Below are 16310 nucleotides of genomic sequence, written 5' to 3'. Positions count from 1 at the left end.
CCGACTCAATGGATGAGTCTGAGCAAGCTCCAGGAGATGGTGAAGGACAGAGAAGCCTGGCGTGCCACAATCCATGGGGTCGCAAAGCGTTGGACACAACTGAGTGATTGAACAATAACTGACTAACAATTGAAGCTGCTTATATAGTGAGGTTACAGAATGCTTTGTGGAGTAGACATTTAGGCTGATTTCTGGATGACCAAAAAAAAGGAGTCTTGCAAAGATCTAGAAAAATCATTTTCCAGAAAGAACTAGTGCAAAGGCCCTGATGCAGGAGAATAAGCATGGCATGTCTGGAACACCATGAGTACTGAGCGTGCTTGTCACTGTCTCTACATCTCCACTTCTAGATGAGACCTTTTGAGGGCAGAGATCTAATTTACTGAGTCCATAACATAGAACAGCCCTGGAGCTCTGAGCAGCCGTGGCATTATGGTAATAATAAGAATGAATCGGCTGGCCCTTCTGCAGCCCATTCACTTCTTGGAGGACTCCACCTAGGTTGCCCAGTCAGGCAGGGACTCCCTTTTGAGACCAACACCACCCAGGGCAGAGTTGTTGGCAAAAGCAAATGGGAGAGGTGCCCAGAGCAAGGTAGTAAGCTGCCCAGAGTCACACAGCCAGCAAGCAGCAGAGATGGGCCATGAACCCAGTTTCCTCTGCTCCACAGCCAGCAAGCAGCAGAGATGGGCCATGAACCCAGTTTCCTCTGCTCACACAGCCAGCAAGCAGCAGAGATGGGCCATGAACCCAGTTTCCTCTGCTCCTCTGCCTCGCTGGCCACTGATCTTCTGTCCTGTGCATCCCACTTGCCCTCTCCATCCCTGAGCTGTGATGTCAGGAGCCCCAAGGCTCAGAAGAGGTAACCAATGTGTGTGTATCAGGACTCTCCTCGGCTCCTGCTCCAAATCCAAGTACAGAGCAAGGACCCTACAAGCTCCTTCTTCACAAAGTCCTGCCCAGTCAGGGAGCCTGAGCTTGTGGCCCTCTGGCCCTGGATGTGGATGAGGTCAGATTGAAAGGAAAGACTCGGGGCTGAAGACTGGGATCCTGAAGCCAGCAGGACAGCAAAGCCCTGGGCTCCAGGCCCAGTGCTGTCATTCTGGCCCTGCAGCCTCCACCTCTCCAGGGCAGTCAGAGCCACAATTCCCGGAGTCAGCACACAGTGGGCCTGCCACACAGTATTATCTCCAGTTATCTGCCAGGATTTGGAGGCCTGACAAGGACTATTAGTAGCAAACAGGGCTTAACAGAAGGAGCCCTTGTCCCCAGGGAAGAATGACATGGTAACCTCTGATCCAGTCACCTTCCATGATCCAACAAAATTTCACTGGAAAAGTTTTATTGAAAAAAAAAAAAAAACAATTGTACAAATAAGTTCTTGGTTTGACAGCAACAAAGGCTCATTTCCCCACTTTCCTCCCCATTTTTGAAAATCTATAAAAGGAAAAAACAATGTTCATCCCCATGATGCCTGACTGGAGTCTGCCCAAACCCACCCCCCTCCATGAGCTATTTCTCAACCCCCTCTCTGGGGTCAGACTCACTGTGGAAGTACCTGTCCCAGGGGCTGCAGCACCTAGTTTTATAGATGAGGGAAGTTAGGAGAAGACTGGGAGGGGGCTGAGGTGGTGGTCGTGTCAGGAAGAGGGCCCCCATTCCATGAGGGCTTGGCTGAACCCCCAGCTCAATTCCATCTCACAGATGAGAAAGCACTGGGCTATAAATATGAACACTGATTGAGGCAGGCTGGATCCCAGGACTGAGAGCGGGGCTCGACGACTACCGCCCAGCTCCCATGGGACACGGGGTCTCTGGGCTCAGCATCATGACACCTGGGGGACCGTGTCCAAGCAGAGTGAATCCAGGCCGGGAAGGGCTGCTCAGACACATAGGAAGCCCCCTGTTTTCCCACCCCCACCCCAGACTATCCAAGGTTGGCACCTCAGCTCCCCCACCCCCATAGCACCCATGTGTCTCAGGAGCCTCCCACTGCCCCCCACCATCCACACCCACCCTGGGGCCCTACAACTCGTCTCGCATCTTGTCGCCCTTGGGCCGGACTAGGCGCCCGATGAACAGCAGAGAGCCACTCTGGGTGTCTCGAACCAGGAAGATGAAGGGGTGGTCAGCGTAGAAGAGCTTGGGGCTGCGCAGCTCCTCACGCCCGTAGATGTCCTGGTCGAAGGGGTTGCCATCCGTGTCCCACTCAAAGGCAGTGGCGTGGAACACGCTGGCCAGGTATAGGTCCTTCTTGCCCGACATGCGAGACAGGTCTGCCTTGTTCTTGTCGATGGCCTCGGTCAGACCCAGCCCAGCCAAGTGTTTCTGTAGAACCAGGTGGATGATGGTGAGGCCATGGTAGGCAAAGTTCCTAGACCCTTACCCTCCACCCACACCACCGTTTCTCTTCTCTGAGCAGAAGTTACCACTCCCTGGCCACCTTCTGTGTGCCAGACATGGTGTGGAAACGGCAAACCACTTTCCTAATTCATGACAGCCCTGCAACAGCTTCCAATCACCACTTCACAGATGAGGAAACCAAGACTCAGGGGGAAAAGGCAGAATATACGCCTGGACCCGCCGAGCAATCTTGACCTGTGGTATGAGTGGTAGACAGCCAGCATCGGCCTCCCCTGGGGGCTTATATGAAACGCACGTTTCCTGATCCAGCCCAGAGCCTCTGAATCACCGTGTCTGCGGGTGGACCAGGAACCCTTCTTAACCAACTCTCCAGGTAATTCTTGACACACTCACGTTCGAGAAAAGACTGACCTAAGGACAGCTCTGACCACATCACTCGGGGGCTTAAAACTTTTCCAGGGTGATATCAAGGCTGGGATTTGCTTCAAGATAATCTGATGGGTGTGATAGTTGATGTTGAGTGATGGATACATGAGGGTTCCTTAATCTATTTTTAATGTATGTTCATGTATTTCCATAGTATTTCAAAAGTTAAAACACATATACTCTCTCTCTCTCTCCAAGGCTCTGCACAGCCCCTGGAAGCCAAGGACAAGCTCTCTCCTAGGAACTGTGCTTTCATCACAGTTTCACCCCTAGCATGTACCACTCTGCTCTCCATTCAACAGCTTCCCTGAAACTGCCTCCTCAAGAGCATCTTTGTGTCTACCCTGTCTCTGTAAGGTCCTTTAGACACCACGTCTTCTGGGGAGCCTTCCCAGCCCCACAAGACTGGAGCCACGCACCCCTGGCCTCGCTCTATCAGTGTGTGGTCCTGTCGTCTCCCCCACTGGCTCAGTGCTCCCTCAAGGCAGGGCCCATGTTTGGGGCTCACCCTGCTCTCAGTGCAGAAGAGGCGGTGGTAAAGAACTGTCGGCTGAGTGAACAGCAGCCCTCAGGGCCCAAGGTTCTGGAGGACGGTGCACTTCCCCAGCATGGCCAAACCAGCCTGATACTTAGGGGCCTGAGAGTCCGGTTGTCCCGAGACAGGAATTCGAGGCCCAGCTATTCCAGTCCCCATGACTTTGCACAAATTACCCACTTGGAATTTTCCACCTCAATCTACTGTAGGGTAGTAGATAGTGTGTCCACCCAGGGTGCCAGGAAAACACGGGAGAAAGAAGAGGAGTCAGGTGATAGCAACTGCAGAACGGGCTGGGGGAGTGTCAGGACAAGCCCAGGAGGGAGACGGGTGTGGCTTCTCTCTGGAAACCTCATGCTATCTACCATACAGACCACACAAGTTCTACTAGTCTCCAGCTTGGAGTCTAAGCCCCATCTCATCTCAAGCTTTCTCCTCCACACTCCCTCAGCAGCAAGTCTGAATCAATTCTGCAGGCAAGGGATCACCTACAGAACCATTTCTGGAACCTAAGGGAGGAATGAGATGAAAGTTTTCCCTTTTGAACAGAAAAAAAAAAACTCTCCTGATTGACAAAAAGGCCACCCTGAGTCTTCACCTGAGAACTGTAGCCCCAGCACTTACTAGCCAGGGTAACCTGAGCAAGTCACTGCTTCTCCCTGAGCTGCTGCCCACCACCCAGGGTGGTCATGAGGGGGAAATGATGCTTAGCAGGTTGGTTGAGTTTCCAGCCAAGTGACTCAGAGCTGAAAGCTATTATTAGTCTTACTAGTGCATGGGGAACAATCCTCCAGCTTGAATAGTGGAGGCATACCCTAGAGACATTGCGGGTTTGGTTCCAGACCACCACAATAAAGTAAATACTGCAATAAAGTGAGTCACACAATTGTTTTGCTTTCCCAATGTATATAAATGTTATGTTTGCACTATACTGTAGTCTATTAAGTCTGCAACAGCATTATCTCTTAAAACAATGTATGTACCTTAATTAAAAATATTTTATTGCTAAAAATGCTAACCATCATCTGAGTCTTTAGGGAGCTATAATCTTTTGCTGGTGGAGGGTTTGGTAATTGCGAGAATTACCAAAATGGGACCCAGAGACATGAAGTGAGCAAACACTGTTGGAAAAGTAGAGCCAGACTTGCTTGATGTAGAGTTGCCATACATCTTCAAAAATTTGTAAAAAAAAAAAAATTGCAATAAAGAAAAGCACGATAAAATGAGGTGTGCCTACACCTTGTTTTGAGAGGCAGCGCAGCGTAAGATTAAGGACACGGCTTGGTGCTAAATGTCTGAGTTAGTGACTGTATGACTCTGGATAAGTTATTTAACTTTTCTGAGCCTCATTTTCCTCATCTGTAAGATAAGGCTGATCGTCCTACCTAATACGGTGTTGAGGATTAAGAATTTAACACATGCAGAGTGCTTAGGAAGTGTGCCTGGCACACAGCAGGTGCTCAATTATACTTAAGTATTGATGTTGTCACCATCTTCCCAAAGGCAGGGACCATGCCCCCCTCCCTCAGCACAGCCCATTACTGCCTGGACACCCAGAGGGCTCAGGACAGACCCGTTGAGCTGGTGACAGACCATCCCCCGCCAACTCTAAGCCCTGCAGGCCCCTGAGCTGGGCCTCCCCTCACCTGTAAGTCGTGGGTCACCTCCACGACTCCCTTGGGCAGGGAGATGGCCACAGCCTTCTTCTGCATCTTGCCCATCCAGACCTTCAGCTGCTCTTTGGTCAGCAGCTTTTCCAGGCGCTCAAGGGGCTCCACGTGGTGGGGCATGATGATGATGAGGCTGGACAGCTTGTGCGCCAGCGGCATCTCCACCATCTGCAGCTTCTCCTTCTCGTCGTCATAGTAGTTGTAGAGACCTGGGAGAAAAGCCGAAAGGGTACTGGGCATGCTGTGGGGTGAGGGCGGGCCAAGCCCTAAGCACCCTCGGGCCCCCACATCGCCCACCCGCCCGCCCCACCCTACTCTGCAAGGCACCTACCTGTCCGGTGCATCATGGTGACACCCACGGTATAGGAACGGGTCACCATGAAGCCTCGGTTGTCCACCATCTTGTGGTGGAATCTCTCATCCCAGTGCGCTGTAGCAGGAAGTAGAACACAAGATGAGAAACAGATGCGCTGCTCCCCTTACCCTGTTAAGACATTCTCCCAACTAAATATCCAGGATGATTTACCCCTGCCGCAGGCCTTCACTCCAGTCTTTGGGGCTCGGCTGCAGCCCACCTCCTCGCTGAGCACCCAGTCCCCTAGAGTACATGCTCTTGCTTTAGGAATGGGGACATGCTGCCTGAAGACACGGCTCTCTACACACAGTCAGGGCCTGGCAGTTTCCACATGACAGGAAATACCTCCAAAAGGAGGACCCTCAGTCCAGCCACTGCTACGTCCGCCTCTGCCCTGACCCCTGCCAGGCATTTGGGCAACATGTGCTGAGCTGGACTCCCCACACCCCCTGCCAGCTGAGGTCTGTGCCCCAAGATTGCTTTTAATTCTTGTCTGCAAGCCCTGTCCCTGTGACCAAAAAACATGACCCCAAAAACCTTGCATATGTGACAGTGGCCTGAGTCCTGACCAGTGTCACATCCAGACCTGTGTTCAAATTCAGTCTCAGTCACCAACTGGCTGCAAGACCTTTCACCGCTCCTATCTTGGTCCCCTCATTTGTCAAACAGGGGCACCTCATCCTCACAGCAGCCTGTAAGAGTAACAGCGCTATCCATATAGGTACTCAGAAGTCCACATTAAGCCTGAATCAAGTCTTCAATTCAAGATGCACTTGGACATGAGTCTGGGTTCTCTCCTCCTAGCTGAGCCTGTTTTATCACCTATGAAATGGAGGTAACACCTCCTACCCTCAAAGTTGCTTTGAGCATTAGGCATGATCACAGGCGTGGAGCCAGCTCATTACTGAGGCAGAAATGATTACTGAATTTAATTCCAAGACAATCAACAGCACTCTGATGTGCTGAAACACATCCTGTGGAGTCCTTCAGCTGGCCTTGTATCTGTGTCCCATTCCTTTAGACACAACACTGTGCTGTGCTGTGCTGTGCTTAGTCGCTCAGTCGTGTCCAACTCTGCGACCCCATGGACTGTAGCCTGCCAGGCTCCTGTGTCCACCAGGATTCTCCAGACAGGAATACTGGAGTGGGTTGTCATGCCCTCCTCCAGGGGATCTTCCTGACCCAGGGATCGAAGCCAGGTCTCTCGCATTGTTCCTTACTATCTGAACCACCAGAAAAGCCCAAGAATACTGGAATGGGTAGCCTATCCCTTCTGCAGGGGATCTTCCTGACTTAGTAATCCAAGCGAAGTCTTCTGCATTGCAAGCAAATTCTTTACCAGCTGGGCTACCAGGGAAGCCCCAGATACAACACTACACCTCGCTAAACCTAGTTTGTCATATATAAAGAGTTCAATAACTGCCTCCCTCCATGTCCACGAGTTGTTGTTAATGAGGACTGGTGCTTGGCACAGAAATACTGATTGATCAGACTTGCCGGGGGCGGGGCCTCGCGGAGAGGAGACCCCGCCCCACCCTGCCCCGCCCCACTGGACTCACGCTTGAAGAACATGGCATTGACCAGCAGCGCGCCATCGGTGCGCTCCACGTCCTTGGTGACTTCGGGCAGCTTGCCGTCGGTGGTCTGCGCCGCCCACTCGTTGATGGACTGCAGGGCGCTCCGCTTGTCGCGGAAGTTGATCTTGGAGTGCTCACAGTTGTAGTGCTGCTTGCTGCTGCGCACGAAGTCCTCTGCGAAGCTCACGGAGCTGGGCCCGTACAGGCGGCTGCCCAGCTTCCAGGTGACGTTGCGCGCCGTGCTGTTGCTGAGCGAGCGCAGCAGCTCGCCCAGGCCCGCGTGCACCTCGTCGTCGCGCAGCTGCTCGGCGCTCAGCACCGCCTTGGCCTGCGATGCCGTGGCCGCCTTGCCGCCCAGCGACACGAGCCCCAGGGACGAGGCCACCACCACGGGTGACAGCAGGATGTTCTCCACCGCCTGGTCCTTGGCCATGGCCTGGTATAGGCTGAAGGCCAGGCCGGCGCTGCGCTCAGCCAGCGTGGCCGCCTTGGGGCTCAGCTTCTCAGCGGTGCCCGGAGCTGCTGCAGCCGCAGGTTTCTTCACCTCAGCGGCCAGGGCCCTGGCCAGGAGGCAGATGGTGCTGATGAGCAGGAGGGCACGCATGGCTGGGAGGTGGGTTGTGAGCACCGAGGAGGGCCTATGAGGGTGGCAGAGAGAGGGCACTCCTGAAGCCCCAGTTGTTCTTCCCCTGCACCCATCCCCACCCTTCTGGCTGCTGCCGAGTCCCCTGGAGATGGGAGCGGGAGGGTCCAGAGCTCTGGGGAGCCCAGACCTAACTCCAGGTTGCCCAAACTGGGGTTTCCATCTGCCGGATCTCTCAGAGGCCTTCTTTGACTCCTCATCTAAAGCAAGCAAATAGCCACCTCAGCCCTATTTATTTCTTACACTGAATTTAACATTTACACTCATGTGTCTGTTACCTATTGTTTCCATCACAGACCTAGAGGTCTGTGTCCTCCAGGAGGGCAGGACACACAGCCCGTCCGGCTCCCCTTTATAGTTCCCTGTGCCCAGCACGCAACAGGCCTCAGCTATTCCTGAATGAACAGAAACTAGGGCCACTTGGCCAAACCAAGGCTCTTCAGTTTGCTGAAGGTTAGCTCAGATCTCTTACAACCCTGGGACCCTTTTCCAGTAGGCGGGGGAAAGTAGTAGACGAGCTGAGGGTCTGCATGAAACTCAGGGCCCTGGACAGAGGATGTCATGTGGGCGGAGGTGCAGTGTTCCTCCCCCACGCCTTCCCTTCTGTGCTGGGATGTTAATGAGTCACCAGTAGGTTCACTGATTAAATGAGAGAACCCAGATACTCTACTCTGCTGCCCCAAAGGGTGACCTTGAGTCTGAAAATGTGCATGTGTGCGTGTGTGTCCACCCCTCACTAAGTCTCGGGCTCCCATTTTCCAAGTTGTAAGGGTCATGGTCTCCATGCCCAGGCCTCTGTCTTGGCAGGACATGCCTGCCCACCGCCCCTCGAGTAGATGGGAAATCCCCAGGACAAAAGCAGGAGGGGGATGGGAGGTGGGGTAGGTTTCCTGAGAGGAAGGATATTAAGGGCCAGGGCACGTCACAGCTCAGAACACTGACACCCCCTCCTGTTCACCAGAGGCTGGTGGCCAGATGTGTGTTCAGTCTCCCAGGAAGCAGAGGCTACTCAGATTCCATTCTGCCCTCCCGTTCCCATCTGGCAGTGATCGCCACACATGCCCATCTACACTGTGGCTTCAAGACTGCCATCCTCAAACCACAGCTATCCCAAAGTCCCCTACGACAAGCCCCTCTCCCCTCTCTGGGGCCTCCCATCAGGACAGTCTCCACGTGGACTTATTTCCACACTCGCCCCGCTTTGAGGTCATTTCCGCCTGTCCTTCAGGCAGCACAAAGGAAGATGAGATGACGGCAAAGAAAAGGGCTGGAAGGAACCATGGTAGAAGCTGGGATCCCACTGCGCTGGCAGATCCCCACTCATGGTCCTCAAGGTGGCAAACTCAGAATCCTGGTGAACGACCCTCAGTATCTGGGACAGAGGGAAGGCCACCAAGACCCACAGGTGCCTGGGAGAAGCTACCAAAGAGAACTGTAGCCTAAAGTAGGGATTGCAGAGGTAAGATAGTTTTACCCTAAAGAATATCTCTGGGCCCAGGTCACCTTCCTCCCACCAGGCCTGGAGCCTCAAAGGCAGAGGGCCTATATAATTATTGTACAAACAAGGACACTTGGACACTTAAGACAGTAAAATGGAAATACTACTAATTATTATGCCAAGACAACAGGCATACGATCATCCTATTCAAAGGCCGCCTTTAGTCCAAACAGCGGATGCCAGAGCTTGGACCTCTGCAGAGGTCACCAGCATCCCCCGGAGAAATAATCTAGGAGCCCAGTTCACAGTCCTGCCACGTGGCAGGCACTATCTTGACAGCCCCCACCCTCAGCCAACCAGAACCTCAAAGGGCTGGGAGGGGCTTTTCAAGAAAGCTCCAAATGACTAGTTTGGGATTCCTCAGGCAGCCACATAGCTGTGCTCCTGTTCCTCCTGCCGGCTCCGGGTGACGTGGCAGGCTGGAAACTGAATTATCTCCACCCGCCTGCAGAGGGGGGCTTCCAGCCTGGGAAGCCGGAGGCCTGGGTTCAGGTCCCAGGGGGTGGGGTGCCATGGAGACTTTCTGGCCCTAGCTTCGAGCCTGCAACATCAGACTCTGCAGGGAGATGTGCGGCAAGGGTGAAGGGCTGTTAACCCAGTGGCAGGAACGGAGGAAGGCAAGTCACTGCAAGCAAGCCAGCCTCCCACAGCCCAGCCCCTGTTGCCACAGAGAAATCGCAGCCCTGAGGCCAAGGTTAGATGATTTATGGTCCCACAAAAAAAAATACACAATCACAGAACCAAGGCCTGTGCCCACAGATAGCCGGAAGGAGACTGGATTCCAGGTTTTTTAAGTAGAGGGAAGGGAAGCAGATTGCGGGAGGGATGGGAGCACCAGAAAGGGTCTCACACACTTGAGGAGGTCTAAAGTACCTTGAAACTGCCTCAGGGGGAGGTCAAGGCCTGCCTTTTTCATTCTGAAAGAAAGCAGAAGAGTGAGGAGGATGGGGTAGGGCAGAGCTGGGTGGTGGTGAGGACAGGCCTGGAAGGCCCAGCCCCGCTAAGGGACCCCCATCTATTCTGCCCCTGGCAGAAGGCAGGCACAACCAGCTCCAGATCTGGAGGACCTCGGAGGTCATCCACTTCACTGCACAGTGGGAGAAACTGAGGCCAGAGAGGGGCAGGGAGCCACCTCCGTCCGTCAGGGATCAGTAGGGGTCGGGCTTCCTAGCACAGGGCTCCCACCTCCCAGAAGCTCCCACAGAGCCCCTCCAGAGGGCTGGATTCAGTGTCCAGTTACAGCCAGTTTTAAAAAAAACATTTCTGCTGGGAATCCCAGTGCCCAGAGACAAAAGGAGGGGACCAGGAGGCCTCAGGAAGGGGGGATGGGCAGATGAACTGTCTGAGGGCAGAAGGGTGTGGTCCCAGCCAGAGACTTCCAGAGAACCAAAGCCCCCAGATTTTCCCGAGGCCTCCATCCGGGCCCTGCAGACCAGGGGGACCAGCCGGAAACCCTGGAAGAGGCGGGGCCAGGCTTTCTGGCCATGCTGGAAGCCGGTTTCATTCTTCTCCCTCCACTCAAGTCACCTCAGGAATGTCCCTAAGCTGGGGGCAGGGAACCCCGGCCTTTGAAGTGACCTTAACGCTGCAGTGACTCCAGGAACCAGGTGGCGGCGGACAGAATTAGAGCGGGTGACCAAAAGCCTTCTAGGGAGCCCCCTCCATCCCTGTCCGTCCTCCCTTCTCTGGGGGGATGCAGTCCTGGTCACCTCTTCAGCCTCTTTTTGGAGGGAGGTGGGGGAGACTGGTGCTAGCCAAGTCCCTCTTTTAGTTGCCATCACCTAGGCATACAGGCTGCTGATCAGAAATGGAGCCGCAGTGGGTGACTCCTCCCAAACCGTGGGGACCCCAAAAGCCAAGACAGCCCCCAGGAAAAGTCAAGGTTATTTCACCTCCTCTCCCCACTACCCTTCCTCAGGAGGCTCAGATACCCCCCATCAAGCCTGTAAGGAGACTGGTCCACTGGCCTTTGGGCCTCAACCCACAACTGGAGGCACAGAGACATGCAAAGCCAGCCTGGCCTCCCTGTTATTGCTGGAAGGAACTGCAGACCCGGATCCTCCCTCCCTGATCCTGCAGAGAGAGGAGCCTCAGCATCGTGGTCCCCAACTGGCCTGTTCCCTCCTGGCCACCACCACTCCTGCCCCACACTTCTGGGGAACCCTGCACTTTCTCCGGGCCCTGTGAGTGTCCCGACTGCCCATCCCGGCTCCATCTCTGCGGTCGCCCTCAGGCTCTCTCCGCCGTTACCATCTAGTCTCCATCTCCAACCCTCCAGCTGCCCCCAAAAGTGCCAGGGACTCCAGTCTGCGGGCTCAGTCTGTGGCTCTGGTTGGCCCCTAAACCCTCGCCCGGGCCGCTCTCCCCCTCATTCCCTTGAGCCCCCGTAGAAAACTCCCCCGGCCGCCCCCGCCCCTCACCTGGCCGGGCTGGGCTGGCGCCGGGACCGCAGTCACAGTGTCACACTGGAGCCGCGAACGGATTCCACTCTCCGCCGCGCCCCCGCGCTCCAGATCTATATATGGCGTTCCCCCACCCCACCTCCCGCCCGTCCCGAGAAACTTCTGGAAAGTTGGAAAAGCTTCCGGAGGGCGCCCCTGCCTCGCCAAAAAAAGCCAGAGACCTCCCCCAAACCGCCCCGGCTTCCGCCCCCTCCTTCTGCAGGCAGTCACCCGGCCCCTGGGTCCTACTGCCCTGCATATCGGACGCGATCGCAGCGCCCGGAAACTCCGGGCTGGGCGCCCCGGGGGCCCGCACGACTTCGGAGCGAGCGGGCATCTTTTGACGCTTCTTGAGTTCGGACCGCTTAGATGAAGGGGACACGGGGCTCCCTAGTGGGAGTTCGGATCGCTTAGACACAGGGCTTCAGGGTCCTACTCCCTGGAGAGGAGCCGCCACACCCCAAGGTTCTTTGCACAAGCCGGCTTATCCCTGATCTCACACCTTCCAGCTCCCCTATACCGACAGCGGATCTGCCTTGATGTGGATCCATTCCCCCATTCTCAAACTGAAATTGGGCCCCCCTACAAGCCCCCTCCTCTCCCTTCTCTCAGGGGAGGTGGTCAGAGGTTGGGAGGCGGCACCCTTCTCCATCTGCAGTTTATCCTGAACACCTTGGAGCTCAACCTCAGTGACCACCTTGACAGGAAGAGTGGCAGCCAGTTCCTGCACCTGACCTTCCCCCAGGAAGGTCTTGGAAACACCTGGGGAACACCAGGTGGGCTGGCTGGGCCTGAAGGGGTGCACAGGGAGAATACTCTGGCTGACCTTTAAGTAATATGCTGTGTGACCCTAAGGAAGTTACTTTCCTTTCTGGGCCGCAGTTCCTTTGTGAAATGTCATTCCTTGCCTCCTTTCCTTGTCTGTCTCTGTCTCTCTCTCCTTGGTCGTCCCTACGCCCTCCCTATCTGAGTCCCATCCCACAGGTCTCACTATCAGCTCCTCTCCCCCACCCTCCCACAACTGATAGCCTCTGGAGCTCTGAGCTAAGCTGGGGTATTCGTTTCTGTTCCAGGTACAGAAGACATAGCCAAGAACAGGACGAAGTCCCTGCTCTTGGGATGAATATTCTTAGGAGGGTCCGTGCGTGCGTGCTAAGTCACTTCACTGTGTCCCACTCTATGCGACCCCATGGTCTGTAGCCTGCCAGGCTCCTCTGTCCATGGGGATTCTCCAGGAAAGAATACTGGAGAATGCCCTCCTCCAGGGGATCTTCCCAACCCAGGGATCGAACCCACATCTCTTATGCCTCCTACTTTGGCAGGCAGGTTCTTTATCACTAGCACCACCTGGGAAGCCCTCTTAGGAGGGTATGCATATCCTAGTAGGGAACTTGAGAAGGCAGATTATTTAGGACATCCCCACTCCAAATCTTTAACAAGGAAATCATAGATAACCCCATGGGCCCAGTATGGAGAGGCAGGGACAGAGTAAAGAGACAGTTCACTCACTCACTCATTCAGTCAGTCGACAAACTGTGCTGAGTATCCTTATTCCAGGCGCATCTCTGGATCTCTGGATCTTGGGGAGTAAACTTGGGCCCGCACCCAGCAGATGAATCATTCAGGTCCCTCACAGCAGAGGTGAGGGGAGGGCCTGTTCTGGCCACCCCAGCCAGGTGGTGGTGGTGACTAATTTCTCAGTCTGACTTAGGCTACTGGTGTTCACGGTCTGATTACAAGGACTGTGGGAAATCTTAGATCCCAAGAGCTTTAATCTCTTCAAATCAAAGTCAAAGAACCAGAGATTACTAGAATCAAGGTGGTCATCACAGAATATGATATTCCTGTGGAATCTTTGAATTCATCTAAGGAATCTTAGAATGTTAAATCTCACAGTCAGGGACTTCCCTGGTGGTCCAGTGGTTAAGAACCCTCCTTGTGATGCAGGGAACAAGGGTTCGATCCCTGTCCAGGGAACTGAGATCCAACATGCCTCGCCTCAACTATTGAGCCCACCCGCCACAACTAGAGTCCTTGTGCTACAATGAAAGATTGTGCATAATGCAGTGAAGGTCCCACATGCTGCAACTAAGACCCAATGCAGCCAAATAAATAAAATTTTTTAAAGACTCACAGTCAAAGAATCTTAGAATAAAAATATTGAGGACTCTGGACTGCGAGGCATCTTAGAGGTCATGAGTTCCTGTCTGCAGCCACAGGCAGAAGTCCTCTCTGAACCCCAAAAGGCAAGAATCCCAAAAAGGCAAGCACCCAGGCTCCTCCAAGAACAGGGAGCTCACCTCCCTCGTAGGCAGCCAGTATCCTTTTCTTTGGACAGGTCTGATCATTGACAAACTCTCTTAGCCTCAGGGTAGAGTCCATATCTTTGACCTGGCTGTCCTGGTTTTCATGTACTTTCTCCTGCCTCGTCTGTGTATTGCTTTTAAGGAGAAGTCCTTGCTATTCGAGGAAACAGGAAACCACCTGGGTCCCAGGCCCGTCCACCCTCTACCCCACCCCCCATCCCACCCGCGGTTTGGACCTCAGGTGGTAACTGACCAGTCAGCTAGTGAAGTGAAAGTCATAAAGCCAACTCTTTGCGACCCCATGGACTATACAGTCCATGGAATTCTCCAGGCCAGAATACTGGAGTGGGTAGCCTTTCCCTTCTCCAGGGGATCTTCCCAACCCAGGGGTCAAACCCAAGTCCACCACGTTGCAGGCGGATGGCTCAGACGGTAAAGCGTCTGCCTACAATGCAGGAGACCGGGGTTCGATCCCTGGGTCGGGAAGATCCTCTGGAGAAGGAAATGGCAATCCACTCCAGTACTCTTGCCTGGAAAATCCCATGGATGGAGGAGCGTGGTAGGCTACAGTCCATGGGGTTGCAAAGAGTCGGACACGACTGAGCGACTTCACTTGGTCTTTACCAGCTGAGCCATAAGGGAAGCCTGGCCAGTCAGCTAAGGGTCCATCAGAGCTAATAGAAAGGAGATGTTTGCCTTGATTTCCAGCAGGTCCAGACGTCCACATCCCACAGAGATTACCTTTGCTCTACACCTTTCCTCGAAACTCTTAGCTCTCGAAGGCCTCACCAGAACTCTGGGAGGAAGCTAAGTACTACAACTCTCGGGGACCACACCTAGAGGGAAGAGTAAACTGAAGCGCATGCTGTTAGATAAGCCCCTTAGAAGGTCAGAGTAGAAAGGACCAGTGCCCTCCATATACAGATAGGGAAGCTGAGGCTTGGGGGAGGGCACTGGAGACCCTCTCCCACTCTTACTAGACTCTACCTTAGCTCAGACTTTGTCAGAAGCTTCTTCTATGGCATTCTGCTGCATTATCTCTGTGTCATCACCCTATAATGTCCCTGAATGTCGCTGGCGATTTTGGATGGGCAGAGATTTCTTCTCCCTCTGAGTCCCCAGTACCCAGCACAGAGTATGCCCAGAAAAGGCACACGATGAACCATGGCCAGTGAGTGAGTGCTGGGAAGTGTCTGCCTGAGTAGCTGGACTCCAATCACAGCCTCCCTGCAACCTCCCCGAAGAAAGAAAGGCAACGGCTCCTTTAAATTTCCAACATCAGCAAAAAAGTTTCAAGAGCCTTTGCCACAGTATTCTTAGCTCTGAGCCCAGCCCTGGCCTTGCTGACTGCAGCCCTTCCCCCACACTCCCAGGCTGCACTTTCTGGGAAGAGCACTCAATGGAAGGAGGAAAGAATCTGAAATGCAGAGAAACTCTTGAGCATTTCAGGTGTGTGTTCCTCCTGTGTCCCTGCTCCCAGCAGGAGCCCACCTACCCCACTCCACCCTCGACAGGGGCTCAGCTGGAAATCCTAGGTACCAAGCAGCATGGTCAGGAGGAAGTAGAAAACCATAGAATGCAACTTCATCCACATTGTACAGAGAGGAAGAAGAAAACTGGGCCCCAGAGAGGGCCAGCAATTTGCCCAAGGTCACACAGCAATTCAGAGGTGGATCTAGACCAGAACCCAAGCCCTGGGCCTCAGCCCTCCTTCTCCCACATCATCTCTAGCTGGGCCTTCCAGGTAGGCAGGCCCAGTTCCACCAGGTATTACAGAAGCAGCTGTCTTTAGCCCCGGTGGCTAGATTCAGGCAGTCCTCACCCCTATAGAATTCTAAGACAGAAACTAACATGTTAAGTGCCCAGTTTGTTCATATTATCATATTTAATACTCCCAGGTTAAGTTGAATGGCTCCATTTTAAATACAAAGAAACTGAGGCTAAGTTCAAGCCCTTATAGCAAATTGCAGTTAGAACTGGGATTTGAGTTGTTTGTCCATGGTAGATGAGGAGTGGGGGCAGGGAAAGGATAAGGAGGTGACATTCATGGGGCACTTTGAATGCTGTGGCCAGGCACCCTAAACAGCATCTCACTTTTAATTGTAGGGCGTTAATTGGAAGGAAGTGTCATCCTTTTCTTCTTTTTACAGAGGACCAGACAGTGGCCAAGAAAGGCCGGGATGACCAGCCCCTGGGGGCCCCTCTCCCTGGGAAACCAGGGCTGCCACCGGCAGTTCTCTGAGATGCTGTCCAGAAGCCAAGAATGTGCTCGCAGTCCCAAGCATGAGTCAGGGAAATGCAATTTCTGCAAGCTCTGGTGCTCTCTCGTGGAGTGTGGGGCCTTCTGACCCAAAGGGCTGTCCTGTGAGCTGCCACGTTGGAGGGTGGGAGGCCCGTGAGGGGTGGGCCGATACATGATTCCTCCATCCTCCTCCCAGAGCAAGCCCCACCCCAACCCTCCTACAGTCTTCCTGGTGCCTGACGCCCGACAGGAC

General features: G+C 54.0%; 1 protein-coding gene across 2 annotated transcripts; it reads right to left on the bottom strand.

Annotated features, from left to right (window-relative positions):
• Positions 1-1325: 1325 nt before the first annotated feature.
• Positions 1326-11640, bottom strand: SERPINH1 (serpin family H member 1). 2 transcript variants are annotated; one of them, XM_061380892.1, is made up of 6 exons: positions 11489-11640; positions 9942-9985; positions 6910-7565; positions 5327-5425; positions 4972-5204; positions 1326-2328 (listed from the first exon to the last, which is right to left on the bottom strand). In XM_061380892.1, the coding sequence occupies exons 3-6, from the start codon at positions 7529-7531 to the stop codon at positions 2026-2028; spliced, it is 1257 nt and encodes a 418-aa protein (XP_061236876.1). In that variant the 5' UTR covers positions 7532-7565; positions 9942-9985; positions 11489-11640; the 3' UTR covers positions 1326-2025. The 2 variants fall into 2 exon arrangements, with proteins under 2 accessions (XP_061236876.1, XP_061236875.1); XM_061380891.1 differs by lacking the exon at positions 9942-9985 and having other exon boundaries at positions 11489-11639.
• Positions 11641-16310: the final 4670 nt, after the last annotated feature.

The sequence above is a fragment of the Bos javanicus genome, chromosome 15 (genome assembly GCF_032452875.1).
Source record: "Bos javanicus breed banteng chromosome 15, ARS-OSU_banteng_1.0, whole genome shotgun sequence".
NCBI lineage: Eukaryota > Metazoa > Chordata > Mammalia > Artiodactyla > Bovidae > Bos > Bos javanicus.
This window is presented reverse-complemented; position numbering and strand designations above follow the sequence as displayed.